This window comes from Alexandromys fortis, unplaced genomic scaffold, assembly GCF_014885135.2.
Source record: "Alexandromys fortis isolate MF-2015 unplaced genomic scaffold, M_Fortis_MF-2015_v1.1 scaffold_223, whole genome shotgun sequence".
NCBI lineage: Eukaryota > Metazoa > Chordata > Mammalia > Rodentia > Cricetidae > Alexandromys > Alexandromys fortis.
In genome coordinates, this window is record NW_026068095.1 from 1936983 (window position 1) to 1963437 (window position 26455).

At 41.1% G+C, this 26455-nt stretch overlaps 2 protein-coding genes across 2 annotated transcripts; both read left to right on the forward strand.

The window, feature by feature from the left end:
* Positions 1 to 202: 202 nt before the first annotated feature.
* LOC126489164 (kidney androgen-regulated protein-like) lies at positions 203 to 6644 on the forward strand. Its single transcript, XM_050123228.1, has 5 exons — positions 203 to 284; positions 2200 to 2445; positions 2575 to 2637; positions 3490 to 3524; positions 6382 to 6644. Exons 1-5 carry the CDS (start codon positions 221 to 223, stop codon positions 6391 to 6393), a joined length of 420 nt encoding a protein of 139 aa, XP_049979185.1. The 5' UTR covers positions 203 to 220; the 3' UTR covers positions 6394 to 6644.
* Positions 6645 to 22197: 15553 nt separating this feature from the next.
* Positions 22198 to 26000, forward strand: Prb4 (proline rich protein BstNI subfamily 4). The gene is made up of 4 exons (XM_050123227.1): positions 22198 to 22428; positions 23313 to 23348; positions 24275 to 24688; positions 25908 to 26000. The coding sequence occupies exons 1-3, from the start codon at positions 22314 to 22316 to the stop codon at positions 24652 to 24654; spliced, it is 531 nt and encodes a 176-aa protein (XP_049979184.1). The 5' UTR covers positions 22198 to 22313; the 3' UTR covers positions 24655 to 24688; positions 25908 to 26000.
* Positions 26001 to 26455: the final 455 nt, after the last annotated feature.

A 26455-nucleotide genomic window follows, 5' to 3' on the forward strand; every position in this document is an offset into this window, starting at 1 on the left:
TTAGATTGCTCCTCTGACGCTTGTTAATTTTTCTTAACCTCCTTGCTGGTGCATTCTTTAATGGCTCATGAGGGCACCCTTCCAAACCCATCCCTGTCCCCCCCTTTTTTTTTCTCCAGTCAGCTGTGGAAAGGAATGGCACCTTTCAGGGGCAGGGCAGAAGAATGTATAAAAACCCAGCAGAGCTCTTCCTGGACTAATGCCTTGATCCTACTGAAACATGATGCTCTTCAAGGTTCTGGTGATCTCTGTCTTGTGTGCTCTGGCTGTGGCTTTCCCCACAGGTGTGTGCACCTTGGAATCTTTAGGAGAAGTTAAAGTTTGTGAATGTGCCTTTGTGTGGAGATGGGTGTGCAGAGGATTGACTTGTTTTAAGTAGAAACTGGATGATTCTGTAGAGGTTGTTTTAGGCGAGAATGGCAGCTGAGTGACTGAGCTGTGGGTTTTGGTTGTGAGTTTGAATTAATCACATATAGCTAACAAGCTTGGTTAGATGAGACCAGGGCAGAATGGCTGAGATGGTTCTGATGGTCCTACCCTCACTGGTTGTCAAGGAGGTGATAGAATCTGTTGAATTACGATAAAGAGATGAGGACGCCTTAACAGAGTGAGCTTCAGTCATGTCTGAGAGCATTGTCAGCCAGCTCTGTCACTGACTGTGAATCTGTGGGACTGGAATGGAAACTTGGACCACGTTGAGCAAGGAAAGAAATATGTCCTTGAGAGCCAGAGAGAAGAAGGATCTAACAACCACCAAACTTTTTGTTCTAGTTCTTTCTGAAGTCAGGCAGTTTCTCAGAGCTGCTCACCCACATGCTCTTGCTAGGTAACTCTCGCTTTTTGGGCTGCTGGATGGGCTTCCTCTCTATACATGCATCTGAGATTAAGCCAAGTGAGAAACAGTGACAGACAGACAGACAGTCAGACACACACAGAGGGAGGAAGGGGGAGAGAGAGAGAGAGAGAGAGAGAGAGAGAGAGAGAGAGAGAGAGAGACTTGTGACAATTCCTGCTATGGTGAGATGAGCCTGTCCCTGGGAGACATGCCCTGTGCACAGCAGATTACATGGTTGTGAGGGTTCTGTAGGTAACCAGCCCTATGACATTAGGACTGTGTTTAGGATGTGATGAAAATGGGTCCTAGACATAGGGCATTACATGAAAAGTAGCTGTAATGGAACATGTTAGGGTTGATTCCACTCTTGCTTATATATAGGACCAGTGGTTTCTTTAAATTTTAGCCATTAGTAGATCTGTGTGTGGCTTTCAGAAATCTGGAAGGATTATAGAGGCAAGTCTTGAAATTTTCTTCTGTGTTAGTCTGCCCAGCACACAGATAGTTGATGGAGGAAGGTCATTGGTTATAAACAAACTGCCTTGGCCCATTTTGATAGGCCATCCCTTAGGTGGGTGGAGTAGGCAGAACAGAATGCTGGGAGGAAGAGGAAGTGAGCTCAGAGACACCATGCTCCCCTCTCCTGGGCAGACGCGATAGCTCTGCTCTCTGAGGCACTCGAAATGAAGCTCCGACCCAGGATGGACGTAGGCTAGAATCTTCCAGGTAAGCGCACCTTGGGGTGCTACACACCTTATTAGAAATGAGCTAGTCCAGGTGCGAGAGTTAGCCGAGAAGAGGCTAGACAAAATGGGCCAAGGCAGTTTGTTTATTACCAATGGCCTTCCTCCATCAGATAGTGGCACAACATAGATGCTCTGTCCTCAACTGACTCCTCAAGGAAGGCAGGAGTGGGCTCTGATCACACTGTTCTGAGCACTAGTTAGCCCAGGGGCTCTAGCTGCTGAACAGGACTTGGTGGAACCACGCAACAACAGCCGCTTTAAACTGTCCCTTGAATGGAGGGCCCAGAACAGGAAGGGGTGGGGACAACAGAGACATGCTCACCGGAAAAGACTTAAGCTGTTCTTTTCTGTTGGGCTTCTTTAGAATCCACTACTTTACCCATTAGAATTCACTAGTAGAGTTCCCTGCCCTCTACTAGTGAATTCTAATGGGTTTGGGCTGACGAGGGAGGGGACTTGATTGGGGGAGGGGGAGGGAAAGGGGAGGCGGCGGTGGGGAAGAGAGAGAAATCTTTAATAAATAAATAAATAAATAAAAAGAATTCACTAGTAGAGACCTACCAGAATCAGCCAGATCTAACCAGTTATAACCAAGGTGACTCAACAATTACCTTCCAGAAGCAACCACCGATGACCCACTAGACCTACTCAGTGAAGAACTACTAAATTTACCTGCTAACATTGAAGACCTACTGGATTCAATCACTAACATAATAAAAACAGTCAGAAAGCTACCACCACCAATTGAGAAAGTGATAAAAATTCAAAAAGCAGACACAGACAGTGATCCAACCATGGACTTTAATCCGACTTCAGACTTTTTGTCACCCACAGAAGGGTATCACAAAAACACACAGATTGCTGGTAAGTGAGGGTGTCATTCCTGGAGGTCTGGATAGGTGTTTCTGGGCCCCTATCACATGCCTTCCTCCAGGAAAGCTTGCTTTTTCCCACAGTGGGTGACTATACTTGTTGTCTGTTCTGTCTTCACAGTGTCCTCTCCTGAAGCTGAGACAGTCCCCTCCAGTTTTCTCGAAGAAGACAGTGAGACCTCAGGTAGGAGCAGTCTGTCTTCACATGCTAGCATTTCCCTCTGTGACCCTTTCTTTCGTCTCACTGTTGAGGAAGGTCCCAAGTTGGGAAACTTGCTGCCTGACTCTGAGGAGGGGTAATTTTTTTTCTTTTACCAAAAGTTCTTTGAAACTTGAAGAATATGTATCCCCCTTTCCTGGAATATTTTCAGTAGAAGACACCTGTTGGGGACCACACAGTTTGTTGTCAGCCACCTGTCTCAAGAACAAACTCTTGAGGGTCAGCTCCTTGGGTGTTCATGTGTTTGGAAATATGGTTAGGGAGATGGAGTTAATCATACCCTTTTCTCTTCTAATGGTTACAATATATTCCAGACAGATGGTCTCCTGGGCCAAATTTTTGGTTAAGTGTTAATTGTCATTTGTATTTGGACCAAATAGAAGCAAAGAAAATTTAAGGCTTCATCAGTGGATTTCTTTGCTGCTCTCATTTATACCTTCCATTCATTTACCATCTATGTGCCCACCCACCCACCTATCTGTTTGTCTGTCTGTCTGTCTGTCTGTCCATCTGTCTATTTTTCTACCAACCCATCTACCTTTCTATCCACAGGGCTCTCTGTGTAGCCCTAGTCCTGGAACTTGATGTGTAGATCAGGCTGTTCCTGAACTCACAGGGATCTGCCTGCCTCTGCCTCCCGAGTGCTGGGATTAAAGGTGTAAACCATCACACCCTTCACATTCTTGCATCTTTCTGTCTAGCGCTTAGTGAAGACATCATAAAGTTTCATCTATTTTCTTTCTCTAAGACAAATTCTGGTAACTGGAGTTAAGGAAGTTTTAAGTGAGTGAAAACCAATTCTTTATCTCATTGCAGACCCGAACCTCACCTTCTCTGGGACTCTTGATCCTGTAAGTATCTTCTCTTTTATCCCTGACACCTATCTAGAGATTTGTTATTCTATTCTATGCTAATTTTAATCCCTTCAGAATAGACTCCACCTTTAACTCTTCCCCAAAGCTAGAAATGGTGGCACAAATCTTTAATTTGAGCACTTGGGAGTCTGAGGCAGCTGAATCTCTTAGTTCCAGGCCAGCCTGGTCTACATAGTAAGTTCCATGACAGCAGGGTCTACATAGTAAGTTCCAAGCCAGCCTGGTCTATAAGGCAAAACTCCATCTCAAAGTAAGTAAAATAAAATAAGATATAAAATAAATTATTCCTTCATGTAGAGGTCTTCTCTCTCTCTCTCTCTCTTCCTCCCTCCCTCCCTCCTTCCCTCCCTCCCTTCCTCTCTCCTTCCCTCCCTCCCTTCCTTGGTTTTTTGAGACAGGGTTTCTCTGTAGCTTTGGAGCCAGTCCTGGAACTAGCTCTTGTAGAGCAGGCTGGCCTTGAACTCACAGAAATCTGTCTGCCTCTGCCTCCCAAGTGTTCCCAAGTACTGGGATTAAAGGCTTGCACGACCACCACCCGGCCTCATGCAGGTCTTTTCTGTTCAGGGGTCTGGAACTTCATGTAGACTCATGACAGGACCCAAATTCTCCCTTGAGTGTTCATAAATTCCCCTTTGATTTCTCTAGGGTGTGGAACCTAGTGCAATACACAAACTCTTAGCCAAGCCACCATCTAAAGCATAGAATGTATGATTCCATGAAAAACTGAAGGGCTCTGAATTAGTAATTTCTCTTTTAATATCTCCTCTCTTTTGGTTTTGAAAAATGCTTTAAAATTATTATTGTGTATGGGTGTTATGATGCATATATGTCTTTGTGCCATGTGTGTGCCTGGTGCCCACAGAGGCTGAAAGAAGGTGTCAGAGCCCTTGGAACTGAAGTTATAGACTATGATGAGATGCCATGTGGGTCCTTGGAAATGAACCTGGGGCCATTGAAAGATCAGCTTCTGCTGCTAACTGCTGAGTAATCCCTTCAGACCCTCCTGGTTCTTTTTGTATTTTTGCTTTTTAATTCTCCAATAGGGTTTCTTTTTTTAAGTTTTATTTAGTTTTATTATTTAATTAAAAATTTCCACCTCCTCCCCTCCTCCCATTTCCCTCCTGCTCCCCCCATTTCCCTTCCCCTCCCTCTCTAGTCCAAAGAGTAGTCAGGGTTCCCTGCTCTGTGGGAAGTCCAAGGTCCTCCCCCTCCATCCAGGACTAGGAAGGTGAGCATCCAAACAGACTAGGCTCCCACAAAGTCATGACATGCAGTAGGATCAAAACCCAGTGCCACTGTCCTTGGCTTCTCAGTCAGCCTTCCTTGTCAGCCACGTTCAGGGAGTCCGGTTTGATCACATGCTCCATCATCCAGCTGGCCTTGGTGAGCTCCCATTGGATCAGCCCCACCGTCTCAGTGGGTGGGCGCACCCCTCGCGGTCTTAACTTCCTTGCTCATGTTCTCCCTCCTTCTGCTCCTCATTTGGACCTTAGGCGCTCAGTCCAGTGTTCCAATGTGGGTCTCTGTCTTTAGCTGCATCCATTGCCAGATGAAGTTTCTATGGTGATATGCTAGATATTCATCAGTATGGCTATAAGATAGGGCCATTTCAGGCTCCCTCTCCTCAGCTGCCCAAGGATCTAGCTAGGGCCATCTCCATGGACACCTGGGAACACCTCTAGAGTCAAGTCTCTCGCCGAACCTAAAATGGCTCCCTTAATTAAGATATATACTTCCCTACTCCCATATCCACCCTGCCTCCATCCCAACCATCCCATTTCCCCAAGCTCTCCCCATCCTCCCCTTCTCACTTTTTTCTCCCCATTTCCCCTTACTCCCACCCCATCCCCACCCCCAAGTTTCCAACTTTTGCCTGGCAATCTTGTCTCCTTCCAATATCAGGAGGATAACTATGTTTTTCTTTGGGATCACCTTCTTATTTAGCTTCTCTAGGATCTCATATTATAGGCTCAATGTCCTTTATTTATGGCTAGAATCCACTTATGAGTGAGTATATACCATATTCATCTTTTTGGGTCTGAGTTACCTCACTCAGTATAGTGCTTTCTATTTCTATCCATTTGCATGCAAAATTCAAGATATCATTGTTTTTTTTTTTTTTTTTTTTNATAAAGACAACCTACTGACTGGGAGATCTTCACCAACCCCACAACAGACAAAGGTCTGATTTCCAAAACATATAAAGAACTCAAGAAACTACACTTTAAAATGCTAATTAACCCAATTAAAAAAATGGGGCACTGATCTGAACAGAGAATTCTCAACAGAAGTTCAAATGGCCAAAAGACACTTAAGGTCATGCTCCACCTCCTTAGCGTTCATGGAAATGCAAATCAAAACAACTTTGAGATATCATCTTACACCTGTCAGAATGGCTAGAATCAAAAACATCAATGATGTTTGCTGGAGAGGATGTGGAGTAAGAGGAACACTCATCCATTGCTGGTGGGAATGCAAACTTGTGCAACCACTTTGGAAATCAGTGTGGCAGTTTCTCAGGAAATTCGGGATCAACCTACCCCAGGATTCAGCAATACCATTCTTGGGAATATACCCAAGAGATGCTCTATCATACTACAAAAGCATTTGTTTAACTATGTTCATAGCAGCATTATTTGTAATATCCAATAGGGTTTCTTATTACAATAGAATGGCTATCAACAGAGTGCTTAAATTTTTTCATGCCAGTCACAGGATTGAGAGAGGATAGGTGATTATATTTAGAGAAATAAAATCCCACACCCAAGCTCAAAGTGTTAAATGATTTCTTGAGGTTCTCTTGGTAACTCTTATTTTATTTATTTTAATTTAGCCAACACAGTAAAGGTTCTATTTGCTGTGACAATCATTGCATTCTCCTCCACTTTCTGAGAAGACTCCAACTTTGAAACAAGCCTACCAGTACCCTTCTGGATATTGTATCATTGTAAAAAACAGTGGAAGTCCAAGATGCTCCCAGCAAAAGAGAGAGAGCAAAGAAAAAGTGGTCCTGACTGATAATCAATGTTTCAGGCATTCATGAGCTCTGCCCTTACCTTGTGTGGGCCTAATAAATAAACGTTCACTGGAACTGTGTTTGAGAGTGGTTTATTTTCAAGGGAAAGGATTGCTTAACTGTATTGTTTAAGCCTCCAAACAATGTTGTCTCTCTCTGGAACATACTATCCTGCCACATCAGGATCTAGTATTTGTGGTGTTCCCAGTTGGCAGTCCAGTATATCTAAAATTAAATGGCTAGTGGACTGCTGAGATGACGTTAGTGGGTAGAGGTACCCACCACCAAGCCTGACAGCCCAGTTCAATCTTTGGAACCAACATGGTGGAGGAGGAAATTGGTTCCCACAAGTTCTCCTCTGTCTTCCACATGCATGTTGTGGCCCTCTTCCACTCTACAACTAAGAATGTAATTAATGTCAACTGATTTGTATCTGCAACTCCCTAATGTCAAGTAGACTTGGGTTCTAGGCTTAGGTGCTTATTTTTGGGGAGATTTTTGTATCACACAAGACAGACATATTAATCTCCACCTAGGTTGACTCAATGAAGAGCAGAAACACATCATAGGCTGACTTTTAAGAAATATATAATTTCACTAGAGAAAAAAGATACTCAGAAGTCTTTGTAAAAATGACTTATAATAATTAAGAAAATTAAATGTTAAACATCAGGTTGAAAATCCTGCCTTCTGGCTCCAGCAGTTTGTGTAGTATTATTTTGGAGGACGAGTGCTGTTTGGGGTAGTTTAGAAACAGTAGCTAAACAGGTGTGATGGCATACTTGTATCTTGCCATCTCCTGGGAGCCTGAGGCATCAAGATTGCTATGAATTCAAGGTAAGCCTGAATTATAGTTGTAGACCAGTCTGTGCCATGGAGTGGGAATCTGTCTCACAAAATCAAAGATAGAAACAATTGATGTACAGTTAGGTAGTAGAATTTATAATAATTTTATAGTAGAGTTTTCTTACAGGTAGTTATATATTTAAGCAGCTAGTAAGGTATTTAAAGCCTACTTTTAAATATTTTTATTTTTTGGGAATTTAAAACACTGTATTTTGGTTGTATCTCTACTCTCTTCCTCCATCTTCCACTGGAGTCCTCACCTAAAACATATCTTGTTGAGGGAGGAGGCTGTTCATTTACCCCAGCTTCCCAGCCACAAAATAATCACACAGAAACTGTATTATTTAAAATATTGTTTGGCCAATAGCTTAAGCGTATTTCTGGCTAATTCATATCCTAAACTAACACATCTCTATTAATCTGTTTATTGTCACGTGGCAGTGGCTTACTGGGTAATGTTTCAGTGTCTGTCTCAGGCAAAGGATCCATGACTTTGCCCTGACTCCACCCTTCTTTCTCCCAGCATTCAGCCTAGCTTTCCCTGCCTACCTAAGTTCTGACTTGCTATAGGTCCAAAGTAGATTCTTTATTCATTAATGGTAATCACAGCACACAGAGGGGACTCGCATATCAATCTCCCTCTTAGCTTCATGTTTTATTTCTTTTATTTCTTTGTGGTTTTTAAATTTAATATCCCACAGAATCTAATTGGTGTTGTTTGTATACACATGCGTGTGGGACCATTAACTGAGAATGGACAACCATCAATGACTAAAGCCCCAAAGAAAATGGTCATTCTCCCCTCAGCAACCATCGGCTGCCAGTAGATTCTCAGCTGGGGGCAGGTCTCATGAGTGTTTTCTCTCCTATCAGTGCTGCCGTTTGGCTGTCTTGTCACCATGCAGGTCCTCTACAGAACCATGACTGCTCTGAGTTCATGAGTGTAGCTGCCACATCACATGCCAAGGACTGCTTCACAGCACTGCTCCCCATCCTCCAGATCTCACCTTCATTTATCCCCTCTTCTGCGATGTTCCGAGTCTTGAAGTAGGGGTGGGTATAGTTGTTCCATTTAGACCTGAGCAAGCAAAGTCACTCAATGCTTTGACTAGTTATGAATCTCTGCCTTAAACATTGCACACTGCAGAATGTACCATCTGTGACTAGGTAGTTATCTATGGGTATAACAAATGTTTAGATTTTCAAATATTTCTTTGTACACTTGGGGCACCTGAACTGACCATTTTCCTTTTAATGGCTGTGGAATCTGTTGTACCTACTTATTTACTGCTTCTCTTTACCTTGAAAGATACAAATCATCACTGAATGCAGGTGCTTCCTGTTTCATACTTTGGGAATGTTGCAGAGGTTTATAGACCTGTGCAGGACTGTATAGTTTGGTTGCAGGTGGGTGGGGCCATGTTGGTGATTATTATAAAAGAACTGTCCTGTCTCGGTGTGAATGATGGGTCCTGGATTCTGCCTGTGAGAATCAATTCTGGGTCTTTTTTAAATGGTGCAGAGACTATTACAGGAGGGCCTCTTTAGCAATCTAGATTGCCTCTTATGATTTAACCCTTGATAGGTGAGAGAGACAGTGATGATTTCCACAGAATGAGCATAGTTTATTCTAAAGAGAGATCTATTAGAAGATGATAATTCTGTTCTAGTCATGTGAAAAGCTATGAGGTTTTCAGGAGACAGAATCAAAGTACTTGGTCCAAGATACAACATGGGAGGGAACCTGGAGATGAGTGATCCTGGCCAGGGACACACAGTAGATGTTCAGGTGAGAAATTAGCCAGAAGAAGGATGAAGGAGAGAGCCAGGCAGACTTGCCCATGTTGTGTGGGTGACCTTAGATATGGCAGCCCTGTGGAAAGTCATTACAGTCCATCTTTTCCTGGTTCCCAAGTGATATTATGTGAGTCTGCCAAATGTCACTCAGTTCAAGTCCTTCCCAGTTTTTCCCTACTTCCAAGAATGAGTGAAGAGATTAATGTGTTGTGGAACAGAATTATGAGCTATGAACTCATAGGAGATAATAAAAATAAAATATAGAGGAAAGCTGACACATAAAACGGAGTTAGGAAGAATGGGGTTGAAGCCACGAGCACCATGTAGCTGGCACTTCAGCACGTAGGACCATGGAAGTCCTGTAACTGTTGTTTGTCTTCCAAATCTATTTCAAAGGCAACATGCTTCAGATAGAATTATTAATTTCCTTCCCTCACACCCCTACCTTAGTTTCCTGTGGCTGCCAAAAACAAAGCAAAGCAAACAAAATGACATGAAGAAGAAGATGCAATCCCACAGACCGAGCCGAGAAAAACAGCATTTCATTTCACATGCGTTAGAGGCTCAAATGACAGGATTACTTTGCAAGAAAGCTCTGTTTCCTCAGAGACCTCCATGCTTAGAGTCCAGAGTGTTTCTGTGCTTCCTCTAGGCATGTGCATCTCTGTTCTGTCTGTGTTAGATTATCTGAGTCTTACAAGGACCATTCAGACTGGGTTATGGCTACCCTAAAAGTTTTGAATTTTATCACTTTCCCCAAGGACTGTTTGCCAAATATAGTCATGTTCTGGCCACAGTTAAGACTATATAATTTATTTCATTTTTTCTGTTAATTACTTTTTCTAGTCAGTTATAAAAGTATCTTTTAATTCCCATTACCATGGGAATGGTCTCTCTGCAATTCCATTTGATATCACCTTTAGAATAAATCCTAGGTAAGATAACTTCTCTGTATTTTATGTCCTTTTGCTGAAAGTTGAAAAGTTTCCTCAAACCCAGGAGGGTTGTTATTATTCTCCCCTTCAGTCACATCTTTTGTTAGTTCTCCTTGCAGGAGTTGGAGCAGTCCTTTCAAAGAAGAGATTAGAGCAGGTCTGGTTCTCGCTTAAACTCCACCACCATTTTCCAGATGTAACTCCACCACCATTTTCCAGATGTGCCTGCAGTAAGTCACAAATTTCAAACCTCATCTCTGCTGGCACCACCTGTTCCTCTCTTACTGAAGAGCAGTTCAAATGCCTCAACATGTAGAATCTACCCCATACTTCAAATTCTCACTCCCCCGTGTGGTTGGGGATCTGAAGTGTGGTTTACCAGGGTGAGCAGTGAGAGGGCAGTGATCTGTGGATTGAACCAGGTCCTGCTGTCTAGGAAGCACTATCTGTAAATGAGTTGACCAAGCATTTTGGAGATGTAAGTAGCTATAAAAATATATGTATAGAGAATTGAACTATAACTTTACCACTCGGGATGCAGAGGAAGGCTATAAAAAGGACAAGGTCACCCTTGATTATATAGAGGGTATGTGGCCAGCCTGGGACAAATGAGACCTTGTCTCAAAGTAATAATAATGATAATGATAATAATAATAAGCCAATCAAGCAAGACACAAAAATAAAGAAAAAGCCATGAATTAATAAAATTAAACATGAAAGATGCCATTTTAGCAGGTTGCAGTGAAATCCAGAGGATGACTGAGCAATATCCCAGTATGGAGAGGGGAGTTGGGCATGAAATTCCATCCCTACGTGCAGAGTTTTTGCCAATTCTTAACTTCTGGGAGAATTAGGTTCAGTTATATCTAAATATGCAGCTCCTGATCAGTTGCCAAGCTCTGTTGGAAGGCTACATATGTAAGAATATTTGGGTAGCAGAAATTGCACTTGAACACACACACACACACACACACACACACACACACACACACATGAGTCATGCAAGCCTAAATAAGTTCATTTAGGGAAAGATTGGTACTAGAAAGAATGGTGTAAGGTAGTGTCAGAGATGCATATGGGAAAAATACAGTGATATATATGTATGAATACATCAGAAGAGAAGCCGTTATTTTGTATAATTAAAAAATACTAAGTAAAAAGCATATAAGACAATAAAATTATAATATTTTCAGTAAATGGAACATAATTGTGCATCATCATATTAAGCTAAATAATATAGCCCTACACCAGTGCACATGTAGGAAGTTCAAAAAGTGAGCACAAAAGATAAAGAGAAAAATACTAGATGAGTGGATAGTACAGAAAGTAGAGGGGAGGGAAAAGGAGGTGGACTAGATCAAAACCTAATATATACATGTATAGACTTCTCAAACAACAAAAATAAACGTTCCAAAAATAAATACTTCTGTTAAATATTATAAAATTAGAACAAAACAAAAATGTTTATGGTGACTAACATCACCTGCCAATTTCGTCATCCTCATCTTCCTCCCTGATAGCTTTGCTTCGTCAGGTCTTCCGCAATCTGATTTCACTGTGTACATCAAGTTCTGAGGTGATATTTTTCTTTTATGATACATTACCCTCTTCACTCATTGCTGACACTGAGGAAGGTCAGGCAAGGGAGCTGAGCTAGTTATATTTGGCAGAAACTACCCCTCTGTGTTTGTCCACATCAAGTCAAGGTCAAGGCCGACTTTTGCCAGGACTTCTGCTTCTGCACTAGGAGACACCCAGCCTGCTTTTTCCCTCTGCTGTTTCTCTCTACCTTTCACACTGACGCCTTTCTAAACCCCCCACTGAAAAGCACTCAGGCCGTTCATACTTTCCATTTAATATCTAGAGAAACTAGATAGTGACCAGGCTTACACATAAGGGGCTGCCAGGAATAAGCACCTTCTCTGTCTCCCTTAAAGCCCGTAAGTCTAGGGAGAGCTGTGAAGTCATAACTGCAGTATACACACTACTGCATGGGGGACATTAGCATTGTTAGTCTTCATGGGCTGTGTTGCATGTGGCTGACACAGCTGTTGAGGCCTTCCCGTAATAATTTCTGCGTCCTTTGACCTTCAAAGGCAGAGGTCAAGATTCAGTGATACACAGTGGTTGAGGTTAGGGATTTCCACGATTTCCTTTCAAATATTGGCAGTAGTGCACAAAGGCCTCTGTGTTGGCACGCTCTCTACGGTTAATCCTGCTATTGAGATACAGAATCTTCAATTTTGCCTTTTCAGAATGACTACAAGGGCTGAGTTGGGTTGTCCTATGAAGTACAGCAGTGACCTTCCTTTGTAATCTGTCTCCTATGTTTGAAGTCATTAATCTCACAGCTTAATTCACTAACTTACCAGTCATTCTCCATCCCTGGCTCATATCACGATGTAGAGTGAGACCTTAACATATTGCTGCTAAAATTATCTGTATTTCCTGATAGAGGTTTTAAATTACCCTCCAAAGTCCTTCCTGTCAGCCTGCCCTAACCTCTATTTTCACTGTGTCTATGAATGATTTCTGTCTTGGTACATTAATATCATCACTCATTGCTGATATTGAAGAACATGAGAGAAATGTCTGGCGCTGAGTAGTATTTCTAGGAAATCACATGCTTTATCTCAGGAAACCCCAGGCTTAGGTAAAGACTGAATTGTGCAAAGACTGAATTCTGTATGCAGTAGTGCTTCTACTGATGCTGCGCATTGTGAGCCTGGCAACCCTGCTCTTCCCTCTGCTACCTTGCTCTTACTTTTTCTTTGAGACAGGGTTTCTCTGTAGCTTTGGAGCCTATCCTGTAACTAGCTGTAGTAGTATTACAACTTGTTGTAGACCAGGCTGGCCTAGAACTCACAGAGATCTGCCTGCCTCTGCCTCCTGAGTGCTGGGATTAAAGGCGTGCGACACCACCACCCAGCGTCGCTCTTACTTTTCCATCTAAAGATGTACTGTAACCACTCACTAAGACCACTCATGTCAGGCTCAACTTCTGCTAAGTATCTAGAGGACCCAGTGATAATCAGGACAAAATGAACACAGAAGGCTCTGTGAGGACTAAGCACATGATATCGATGAAAATGGAGGGGAGACAGTAAAGGCGTCTACTGCCAAACCTGATGACTTGAGTTCTATCCCAGGAGCCCACACAGCTGAAGAAAACCACAAACTTCTGTGAGTGGTGTTCTGACTGCCACATGTGTGTCATTTCCAATGGACATGTACACACACACACACAAACATACACACAAACCCACATATATACACAGAGAGAAACACAACAACTAAATAAATAAACACATACATATATAAATAAGGGGCCAGTGAGATGGCTTAGCATGGAGAGGCACCTGCCAAAGAGCCTGAAGATCGTCTGACTTCGATCCCTAGAACATACACAGTAGAAAGAGAATTAAAAGGGAAAGGAGCATACTGGGTACAACAAAGCTTTTCATGCCTCAGGTGCAAATGGGTTTGGAGTTCAGTTACACAGATTACTTCTTGTGGAGACTGCCCCAAATTGAAAAAAAAAAAAGGTTATCCCCACAACAGTCTTGTCACTATTGTGCCAATGCATATCTTGCCTAGCAGGTTGGCACTGTTAATTTCTGCAGTTCCCACCTGGGTAAGACTTGATACCTTTAAACCCTTGGCAGCTTTCATAATCCTCTGGCACTATGAAAGCTAACCTAACAGAGAGGAAGATCCATTGCAGTTCCTGCTTTAGTTTTCTTTACCTTTCATTAAATTCGTATAACATCTTCATTGATAAGGCATTTTCAGCTAGTTCTGGTTCACAAATAAGAGGAATGGGAAGAGCTTCCCATATTTTTGGGGGTGGGTGCGGCACGCCGCTCCCGCCAGCAGAAGAGACGACCGCAACAGGATTCTTCTCAGAACACACTTTATTGGAGCACTTACACTTGAGGTTGTAGAGAGGCAAAAGACCCCGTCCCCGTGAAGCAGAAGAATATATACGGTGCCAGACAAAGCCCTGACGTGTCATCAACCCAATGGCTCAGGCCAGAATGGAGTGATCGTGCTAAATTATGATTGGCCAGATCGGATGGCCAGATCAAAAGACTCCCTGCGCTGGGGGGAGCTCGCGTGCATGCGCACAAGTTGTCTGTCAAGTTTGACATGGAACAGCAAACGGCGCCCAGGCTCTGTGCCCACGACATGACAGCGCCATGGCGCGCGCTACATCTCCGCGGGCTACAGGTGGGTAAGCCTCTCTGTCTCCCTGACCAACTCTGATAGAGGGATTCATCATGTGACCTTGGAATTTTGGTTAAGGTACCTGTTACTTCTAGGACCAGCATCATCTAACCTTCAAAGGCATCTGACTTTAAACTCTCTTGTGTTTTTCAGTTGGGTGACCAGATAGTGCATGTCTTAACTCTCTGTTCTACTACTATGAGTATTGATGTGGGAGTGATTTCTTATTAATAAAGAAACTGTCTTGGCCCTCATAGGACAGAAAATTAGGTAGGCGGAGTAGACAGAAGAGAATTCTGGGAAAAAGAAGCTGAGTAGGAGTCGCCATGATTCTCCCGCTCCAGACAGACGTAGGTTAAGATCCTCCCTGGTAAGCCAGCTCATGGGCTACATAAAATATTAGAAATGGGTTAGAACAATATGTAAGAGCTAGCCAATAAGAAGCTGGAACAAGCATGGCCAGACAGTGTTTGAAAGAATACAGTTTCCGTGTAATTATTTCTGGGCATAAGCTAGCCATGCGGGCGGCCGGGTGCCGGGGATGCAGCCCTGCGGCTCCTATCTCAACAGATGGCGCCCAACGTGGGGCTAAATCCACTTAAAAACCTGAGAAGGCTTAAAAATAAGGGAAACAGAGTTTAACACAGAGTTTTGCTCTCTGTTGGTGGCGTGCCATAAAGAGATTTCCTGATTCAGCAATAGCAGCAAAAAAAAAAAGCTGCGTCATTTTAAAGCGCGGCTCCATAGGGCTGTACTGCCAGCGTGAACTCTGGCTTTAAAACATTTCAAGGCTTTTATGGGACTGGATGTTTGTGTTCCCGCTTGGGATCAGAGGAGAGTGCTCTGAGACTGTGCCAATGGCTCAGCGCTTCCTGCCTGCACCTGGGCAGAAGGCTGAATCAGGCTTAGGCAGGCGGAAGAGCATGGCAGATTCCTGCGGCCATACAGACTGTTTTCAGACTGCGCAGTGCTCTGCATGTCAGATTTGGCTGTAACTTGGATGAAAAGAGTTTCTGTGCTGCACACTCAGTCTCAGAATTAAACTGCTGATTGCGGCTCCAATGTGAACTGCTGTGTGCCTGGAACTGTGCTCAGCTCAGAAGCACCAAATGACTCTGAGGCAGGAGCGGCTGCTCCATGCTGAACTGTGCTGATCTCAGGCAGGAACTACCGTAATTACCTTAAAACCGTGCAGTTAAGGTTTAGACTGGGCAGGACACAGGCAGTACCGTATTACCTGTACATGGTGCAACTTAAGTTTTTAAGAAATGCTTAACATTTTAAGAAATGCTCCTGGATAGTAAAAAAATTACAGATTCACAATAAAACAGATTCAGACACTGTTGGATGAATGTACGTAGGCTTGGGAGAGAGAAGAAAAAGAATATAAAGAATAAAGTTAATGTCTTAAAAAGAAAAAGGGTAAAGTCTTTAAAGAGACAGAGTACAGAAGTACAGATAGTTATAGATTAAGAGAAATAAAGAAAAATAAGCCACGTAAAAATGGAAAATTCACAGAGAGTCTGGATTATGTACATTGTGTTTTCTTTAAAATTTTTGACTGTGAAGGAGCTAAGTACAGAGAGACATTTCATTATATGGGCTGCCAAGCTAAACCAAAATGGATATCATGAGGGTATTATGATTTCAGAATTTGGGTCTAAGGATATGATGCTTTGGAGAGGGTCTTCTTTTGTTTTTGCAGAGGATGAGACCCTGTGGATTGCATCTATTCCGATTTGGTATGATAGACCACGCCCTCCTGAAAGGTTGCTGTGAACACCCTCAAAAAATTGCTTCGCTCAATTGCCAACTGAGATGAAACTAGCATACAGGTTATATCATGAACAACCTAATTAACGACGCCCCTATTCAGCAGGAAGCAGTTTGGAGAGAAAAAACTACGCCCATGTTCCCAAATATTGTTTATAAATGTTCTTTTACATTTAAAGGGGGATATGATATAGATATGAATAATTTGCATTGGTATGGATTTTAAGGTCAATTTTGTTATATGTATATGTATTTTTGATCTTGATTAAGGTATTGTGATTGTGTAGTTCATTTAAAAATGTAATGTATAATTAGGAAATATAGGTTGTTAATGGATAATCATCGCTAATAGTTAAGCTTGTAGTCATGTTAATTAGATTTTCTAGATATATAGAGATATATTTCAGTTAGATAGGCATTCTTCATATCTTTCAAAGACTGCAGAATATGGCATTTAAAATATTTTAATAACTTAGGACTTTTCATGACAAGGAGACACGTCTGCTCCTGGCAGCACCAGCTACTTCAAGAGGAAGATGGGCATCGAAGAGGATCCTTATGGAGTTGGATAGTCATTTGGGCAAGAAACTGCTCTTGCCTGGACTGTTGCATAAACTGGACACAGAGAACCCTCAGAGAGAGGACTGCTGAACTTGCCTAAAGGTGAGATGGTCTTTCGGGGTTCCTGATTCATGAAAGAGTCTGCGAGACATTCTGCAGGACACAGCAGAAAATGACTGAACTGTCTTTGAAATTTCCTGCTTCATGGAAATGTCTCTGGATACCATGGGCCTGTAGGCCGAAGATGGATGCCCCAACGGTACAGAGGAACTTTGGGTGACTGTCCAGGCAGCGAGATGTCTCTGTCATTTCTAGAGTTTTCTTATTTCTTGTTTACTTAGATAATATTATATCCTTCTGGAGTCTTTGATGGAGTTGAAGAATAAATAGTTATAGTTTTCCTTAGTTATGATAAGAGATAAAATAGATATAAATATTGTAACTGTAATTCTTACTTGATAACTGTTTTGTTATATGTAATTTTACTATGCTAAAGTTAAAGCCTTTCTTTTTTGTTTAAACGGAAAAAGGGGAAATGATGTGGGAATGATTTCTTACTAATAAAGAAACTGCCTTGGCCCATTTTATTGGATAGAAAATTAGGTAGGCGGAGTATACAGAAGAGAATTCTGGGAGAAAGAAGGTTAGAGGAGGAGTCGCCATGATGCTCCCACTCCAGACAGATGCAGGTTAAGATCCTCTCTGGTAAGCCAGCTCATGGGCTACACAGAATATTAGAAATGGGTTAGAACAATATGTAAGAGCTAGCCAATAAGAAACTGGACCTAGCCGGGCCAGGCAGTGTTTGAAAGAATACAGTTTCCGTGTAATTATTTCTGGGCATAAGCTAGCCATGCGGGCGGCCGGGTGCCGGGGATGCAGCCCTGCGGCTCCTATCTCAACAGAGTATGACCAAGACAACTCTTAAAAGGAAGGCATTTAATTGGAAGCTTGCTTATGATTTCAGAGGTTGGTCTATTATCCTGTGGGGGAGTATGGCAGCATGCATGGGGATGGAGAAGTGGCTGAGACGTATATCCTTTTAAATGGGGTTTGTGAGCAGACTGCTACAACTTGCTTAATGGCGACATAGACCTACTGTGTGCCTGAAAATGGAGCTATGAGGCTGGCTTGTGCAAAACAGACCTCCACCCCATCATGTTGGACTGGGTGGAGCCAAAAGACAAAGCAGTCTTAGTCTCTGCTTAGCATTTTAAGAAGTGCTCCTGTACAGAGAAGAATTACAGATGTACACTAAGGCAAATTCAGACATAAAGGACTTCTAAATGACACACAGTGTTTAAAAAATGTACATAGGCTTGGGAGAGAGAAGAAAAAGAGTAAAGAGACAGTAAATGTAATATCAAAGAGTATGGACAGTAATAGATTAAAGGTGTAAAGGTAATAAATTAAATATTAAACTTGTAGAAAAAGTAATAGAGTAAGAAAAATAATCCACATAAAGATGGAATGTACACATAGAGTCTGGATTATGTATACTATTGTGTTTTTGACTGTGAAGGAGCTAAGTTGCCAACATATATACTTTAAAGTTATTTTGTCTTCAAAATATGGGTCTAAGGATATGTTGCTTTGGAAAAGAGGTTCTTTTGTTTCCAAAGGGGATGAGAACCTATGGAATCCTTCCAGACAAATGTGGTTTGATGAACCAAGATCCCCTGAAAGGTTGCTGTAAACACCCCCCAAAAAATACTTTGCCAAACAAAAAGAGGAAGCAGTTTATAGAGGAACTATGCCCAATTATAGTCTATAAATGTTTGTTTATTTAAAAAGGGATATACTGTAGAGATTTACATGGGTATGGATCTTGGTTTATTGATACAAATTTAAAGTCAATTTTGTTATACTGCACATATATATATATCTACCATTGATTAAGGTATTATGATTGTGCAGCTCATTTAAAAAGTAATGTATAATTAAGAAATATTGGTAAATAGAGTATCATCTATAATAGTCAAGCTTGTAGTCATGTTAGTTAGATTTTTCTAGATGTACAGAGATGATTTTCAGATGGATAGAGATTCTTTAAATCTTTCAAAGACTAAAGAATATGGCATTTAAAGTATTTTAAGAATATAGGACTTTTCATGAAAATGAGACACATCTGCTTCTGGGAGCACCAATCTACTTCAAAAAGAAGATGGACATCGAAGAGGCTCCTTATGGAGTTGGTTAGCTGTTTGGGCAATAAACTGCTCTTGCCTGGACTTCTTGATGATATGCTATGTGAATTGGACATGCAGGGAGCACAGAGAAATGCCTGCTGAACTTGCCTAAAGGTGAGACAATCCTTTGGGCTTCCCACTTCATGAAAGAATAGAGTCTACAAGACACAGAAGAAAGTGACTGACAAACTGCCAATATTGGTGGAACTGTCTTTGAGATTTCCTGCTTCATGGAAAAGTCTGTTAGATACTATAGGCCTATAGGTTGAAGACGGATGCCCAATGGTACAAAAGAACTTTGGGTGACTCTCCAGGCAGCAAGATGTCTCTAGTTTTGAAAGTTGCTTACAATGAACATATTGTTTACTTAGGTAAGATTATATTCTTCTGGAGTCTTTGATGATGTTGAAGAATTGATAGTTATAATTTCCTTAGTTATGATAAAAGATAAAGTATATATAAATTTTGTAACTATAATCCTTGCTTGATACCCGTTTTTTATTTATTTGAATTTTTAGATATGTTAAAGTTAAAGCCTTCCTTTTTGTTTAAACAGAGAAGGAGAAATGGTGTAGGAGGTTCTTCTATGTGTTACTTTTATGGGTTAATGAATAAAGATACTGGCTTGGCCTATAGCAAGGTAGTAGAAAAGAGTTAGGTGGGGAAACCTAAACTGAATGCTGGGAGAAAGGAGGCAGTGCCAAAGAGAAGCTATGGAGGCACCATGAAGACAGACATGCTGAAACTTTGCTGGTAGGCCACAACCTAGTGGTGATGCACAGATTAATGAGGTGGGTTAAATTAAGATATATGAGTTAGCCACTAATGTGCTGGAGAGATGGCTCAGAGGTTAAGAGCACTGACTGCTCTTCCAGACGTCCTGAGTTCAATCCCCAGCAACCACACAGTGGCTCACAGCCATCTGTAATGAGATCTGGTGCCCTCTCTGGCCAGCAAGCATATAGACAGACAGAACACTGTATACATAATAAATAAATAAATCTTTAAAAAAAAGAGTTAGCCAATAAGAAGCTAGAGCTAATAGGCCAAGCAGTGTTTTATTAATACAGTTTATGTGTGGTTATTTCAGTCCTCGGTGTCCAGGACAAGTAAGCAGCCTCTTACAACACACCCTGCACTAATCCAAACAACAAGCAATACCCCCACAGCATTTTGAATGATAGAAGCTGCTGTGCTTACTGACTAACTTAAATTATTTATAAAAATGTGATCAGGCAAATATTAGGTATAATAAAGCAAAAAAAAATAGGATAGAAAGGAGGCATCAAAATATGTACCTAAATAAGAGTCAGTGCACACAGAATGCTTTTTGTTCAAATGGTCCTGTCTGAATGAGGTGATGGGATAGACTTTGTTGTCTTCCTAGGGGAGACCTTAACCTCTCTGAGGAGTAGATGGGAAAAAAGTGGTGGGAGCAGGAGTAGAGGATGGAAGTAAACCTGGGATTGGTTAATAATAATAATAATAATAATAATAATAATAATAATAATGTAACTTTCCTTTCTTACTAGTTAAAGTCTCACCATTTTTTCCATTCCCCCTAATAGCACCATTATCCTACTGTATACTCCTTCTCCTCCACTATGTATTTTGGGCTTTTTACTTCCCTGGTTGTTGTGTTAACTTCAGGTTCTGTTTATTCAAATCTAAAGATTCAGAACTATGATCCACAGTCAAAAGAGAATGTGTAATATTTGTGTGGGATACCTCACCAGCATAATATTTTCTAGGCCTATACATTTACCTGCTAAAACTTCTAAAAGTATTACCACTTTCACCTTAGTGACAGGATACAAAATCAACTTAGAAAACTAACATACTTTCCATATATTACTAACAAACAAAGAGAAAGAACAAACATGGACACAATCCTATTCATCGTAGCATTAAAAGTTATCTATGAAGAAACAATTTAAGTTGTAAAATTTTTTTGTCCTTGAAGACATCACACCTCAAAAGGAAAGAGATTAAGGAATGTACTGGAAAACGGAAAGGTCTTCCAGCACCATGGTTTGGTATGATTAACATTGTAAAAATGCCTATTCCAACAAAATTTAGAGATTCAGTATAATTTCAACCAAAATAGCCACGAGAGTCTTAACAAAAATAAAAAATTATATTAACACTTATATGACTCACAAGACACCACAGATAGTTTCCTGAGAAAATAATAATGCTGGGGGGTTTATATTTTCACATTCTAAGCTATGTTACACAGCTATGAGAAAAACAGTATGGTACTAGCAAAAACAAACACGTGGTCAATGGAATAAAACAGGAGACCCACATAGGAGTGTACAAGGCTACAGCCATGTGCTATTTGATAAAAATGATGAGCATACACAATGGAGGAAAGACAGTATCTTCATCAAATGGTGATGGCAAAATAATGTCCACTTATAGAGGAATGAAATTAGATCCATATTTGCCACCTTGAACAGAAGAACAGCTGCAAATGGATCAAAATCTTAATGCAAACCTGAATCCTGAAACTACTAGAAGAAAACACGCAGTATCCTTTGGGATACAGGAACAAGAAAGGACTTTCTGAATATGGTTCCATCCACACAGGAGTTAAGGATAATAATTGATGAACTGGATCTCATAAAACTAGAAATCTGTATAGCAAATGAAATACTCAAGTAAATATGAAGGCCACACGTTTTGGATCTTTGCCAGTTATACTTCTGTGAGGAGAATACTATGCAGAATATACAGGGAGCTCAAAAAACAACCTAATAACCAATCAAGAAGGCAAGTAGATCAAATGAAATGGGCAAGAGATCTACAGAAAAGATTCAGAAAGGCGAAATAAAAATGGCTGACAAAAATTGTTCAACCTTCTTAGAAACTGTAGAATTTCAAAGTAAAAGTGTTTGAAGATTTCATTTCACACCAGACAGAATGGCTTAGAACAAGAAAACAGCTGACAACGAACTCTTGAGAGGATGTTTGGATAAGGAAATCCGTCATCCACCTTTGCTGTGAGTGCAATCTAGAGCAATCAGAATGGAAAAAGGGGTAGAGAATTCTGAACATCTAAATGTACATGATCTTATGACCCAGCTAAATCACATATGCATATATGATGGAATATGTCTAAAGAGGCCAATATCCTACTTCACAGATAGTTTCTAACCATGTTCATTGCCGATCTCTTCAGAATAGTTAGGAAGGAAAACCACCTATGTCTTACCACTACAGAATGTTACTTGTCTGCAAGGAGACAATGTTCCTTCAACCACATCGCCTCATTACGTGTTATTGCTTCTAGATAGGACATGTTGACATCTCTTCCACACTCCATCCTGCTTGGCTAAAGTCCCAAAAAGAAACAGTGGAGCTAGGTCTTCAATTGTTGATCAAAGATTCCATTGTTGGGCTCTGTTTTATAAAGGGAATGGACTTGTCCCGTCACTCACTTGAGAACAGCTCCAGAGCCTCCTCCAAGATGCTGGCAGTTCTGTTCACAGCGACCTTGCTGGTCCTGAGCTCGGCTCAGACCCCCAGTGAAGGTATGAACTATTTTTTATAGGGAGGGAGCTGGAGACTTTCAAGAGAAAGAAGGGAGAAAAGAGACTAGAAAAAAGGGGAATGAGAACAGAATCAAGTGAGAAGAAAGACAGCTGAAGGGAATGCCTGTGATAAGGGTTAGAACAGTTTTATCCTAGGCACACAACATACTCTTTTTTTATTAAATATTCAATCTGAGACTAGAAAATACTATAACAGAGGATCATGGTATTCCATTTTGTGTTTAGAAAACTGCTCTATGACCCTAAAGAGGCATAGAAATGGTGGAGATTTATGCGTACATTCTGATAATCAGAGTGAATGTTGGGAGGAGCTAGCCTTGCTGAACAGAATATGCCAGACACATGATGTAGATGCGCACACAGGGATCAAAATTAGAGAATTATGGAATAAATTCAATGCTATAGATACTGAAGTACGAGAGTCATAGCCCAGTCTACAGAGTTTACTCTGATCCTCATTCCAAATTTTAATATGCTTCAGGCAGTACATGTTACTTTATATGATGTGTACTCCTTGATTTACCTCTTGAGAACACTAAGACTTAATGAAGAAACAAACTGGTGAGGCATGTTCTCAATGAGAATTGGAAATATGCCGCACACTTAAGAAAAGGGAGCAGTGTGTTTCGTTGATGTGCAGGGAGGACAATAAAGATTCTACATTTAGAGCGTGTGGGTAACAGCACAGGGAATCTGCACATGCTCACGCATCCCAGACTCTTTCACAAGTGTCTCACGGCTATCTGATGAGCTCAGTGGTACTCAGAAGCTTGAGACTGAAAGTCACATTTTCCCGCAGGACATCTGTAAGCCATGAAAGACTGTGATCTCAATTTTCATGTCTTCCTTTGCTTTATTCCTAGAGGTCGCCACTGAGGCTCCTACTGCTGCCCCTGCAGGTAAAGCAGAATCCATCTTCCAGGCTGCTTAATTGTCTGTGTTTCAGTGTCATCTTATCATATTTTCTGTCTTCAGAATGAGTGAATATTAGTTTCCCTAAAGATAGAAACTTATTTCCCAATGTTAATGCTGGGAACCATGACTGAACTCAACTAAATGAATGATAGAGAGACCAAGCTTCCTTAACAACAGCAGAAATTTGTCTGCCTCCCATCCAGAAATGAGCACTGTGAGATGAGGCAGAAACCAAAAGTTTCTTAATGCTGACTCTTCGGTTTTGAGAGGATCTGTGGTTCCCTTATTTCTCAGTGTTCCTGTCTACAATTAATTACACAACCATAAACCATATGGAGAAATATTTGTCTTTCCCTGTGGTCTGTTTGCTGTTTTCCCCGCTAACTAGGTAACTGTCTTTGATTTAAAAAGAAATGACATTGTTTTCAGGCATTTAGAGAATTTGTTGGATATCATTTTGTTCTTATCTGCTGTTGGGGTTCCATGTGTAGATGTAATATACAAGTCAAATTTCAATCTAGGGCCCTAAAACCAGAGCTGGAACCCCTTGCAGATGTAGAGAGTTCACAACATGTCCTTAACAATTGACAACTTTCCCTTTGTCTACCTATTCTAATTCTGCATTATTGCCATTTTGTCTCCAGAGACAATGCATGAGATAAATAAGGGTCCCCAAATGTTCATGTTTTCGTCATAGCACATACTTATCCCAAGTTAGAAACACAAAACCTTCTGTTTCATTGGGATGTATATCTAGAAAGCCAAGCAACAAGGATGCATGGACAAAGGAGTTAGTAGCTTGCAGACAGGATCTGGGAAAAATGATTGTGTGATTATGTCAGAGGAATAAAAAAAACAAAAAGGAATTCTTTGACCAGTGTGCTCCCATTGTCTGGCCCTACCCATCCAGATCCTGCAGAACAAAGCCAGAGCGAGGTCCCAGAGGCCTCTGCTGATGAAAACAGTGACCCAGAGAATGAGCCTGAGCCAGAAGGGGAACAAGTGTCCTCTGCTGATGAAGCGAATGAAGTGACTGAAACACAACAAGAACCAGAAGCAGAAGAGCCTCAAGACCAACCTTCCTCTCCTCCTGAAAACCCACAAGAACCACCCCAAGAAGAAGACTCCCCGCAAGACTCTTCTCCTCCTGTGAATGACCATAAACCTCATAATTGGAGTCGTTTTGGTCCTTATGGTCCTTTCGGTCCTTTCAAGAAATTTCATCCTCCTTCTTTTGACTTTGGAAGACTACGGCAATTCTTTAACAGAAGATGGGTGGCAGCAAATTAATTACTCTGTAGCTGACCGTTTTAAGTAGTTATAGGTAAGTTGCTTTTGAGCCTAATGATCTGAGTAATCCAGCTGTCAATAACAGGTATGAGTCAAATTACTAAGCACAAAGTCCTTTTCCTTTTGTATTTCTCAAATCATAATGTGAAAATTATTTAACTGGAGTGACACCATCTATGGCCTCATATATAATCTTTGCATTCAGATAGTATAGGATGGTATATGTGTGTTGGTATAGGAAGATCACGGAGAATCATTCCAATGTACTTCAGCTTTGAGGAACATAGTTCCCCAGTTCCTATTTTCTCAAATAATACATATTGAGTAGCATTGGTCTGTAGATGTACAGTAACAACTTCTCATTGTTTTCTGTGTTGAACCTCAGGAATTTCTCATCTGCAGCCTGTACACTCCGTCCCACTCACACCAGGGATGCTCAGATCCATTGTCTCTAAGTAATAATACAGAGATACCTCTGAGCTTGTCCAGACATTTAGTGCATTTTTTCTAAATTTGTGTATGTCCAAACTCCTCATAATCTTTTTTTTTTTTTCCTAGGATGGCACATGTCTGAATATTAAGATTCTAAATTATCTGAAATTTCCATTATTGTCCTTGAAAGCCACTAGTTTTAATCCTTTGGCAATCCTCTTAGAAATATTACTTTGTGTATGTGTGGTTTTATACAAAGTAACAGTAAATTTTACATGAATGATATTCTATGCAGATCTTAAGGTTATTTATTTAAAAGTCACATATCTTGGAAAACTGCATTGCTTCATACAAGCATATTACATGGATCCCCTTACAGCATGTTACAGTGGTTTTATTGTGTATGTCTTGCTGTGTAATCAGGACTTTTTGCATGTTAACATTGTACTCCAGTGCATTGCATGATCTGCCTTGACCTCCTTATTTGCCATTCTGTTAATAGACGTTTAGGATGGTTTCAGTTTTCCATTCATTCAGGGTGCATTTCCGTGGAAGTATGTACTGAAACCTTTCAAATCAGAACCCAAGGAAGAGCAAGCTAGGAAACATTGTTCATTTTCATAGCGTTATAAACAACTCAGTTGTACTGTCTGCTCTGTGGCTGATATGTGCAAACCTGAGAAAATGAGGAAGGGGGAGAAGGAGTTGAGGGAGAAGAGGGTGTAATCTCTCACCTCTCTTGCTTCAGTGGTTACAGTAGCATTTGAATCTCCCAAATGCCCCAATTTTTCACTAACGTTCCTCCTTTTTATCTGTTTCAGAGAGTGCCAGAGAAGATGATGTTCTTCAGACAAACAGGCCAATGAACCATTGTTGACTGTCTACCTGACCTCAATAAAATTTTCAGCATGCAATTTCTGAGTGTTGCCTGTACTTCTTAGTATTGGGTCAGGGTAGGTGGGTGGAAGCACCTAGAATTTGAGTGCTGCAGTTACAACATAAAACACCCAAAACAGCACACCATGAATACTGGAAAAGCTATGTATCTCTCTTGTCCACAACCCGATAGCCACTGAAAACATTGTATGCCCCTGTCTCCCCATGCTTTTTGCGTGGACTCAGCAGTGCAAATTCTTTCTTTAATAAATGATGTCAAGGTCTCACTGGTACCCTTTCTAGTTCAAAGGCAAGTGTGAAGATTAAATGTGAGGCAGTTGCAAAACCACAGGCATTCTTACCCTTCCCCAGTTCACCAGCCTGGTTTCTGTGCTGCTAGCTCCAGCTTGCATTTTCTGTTCTGTTTCATTGTGTCTGAAATAAGTGTTCAACAATTTCTCAGTCTTACTAAAAAGTCAGTATTCAATTACAC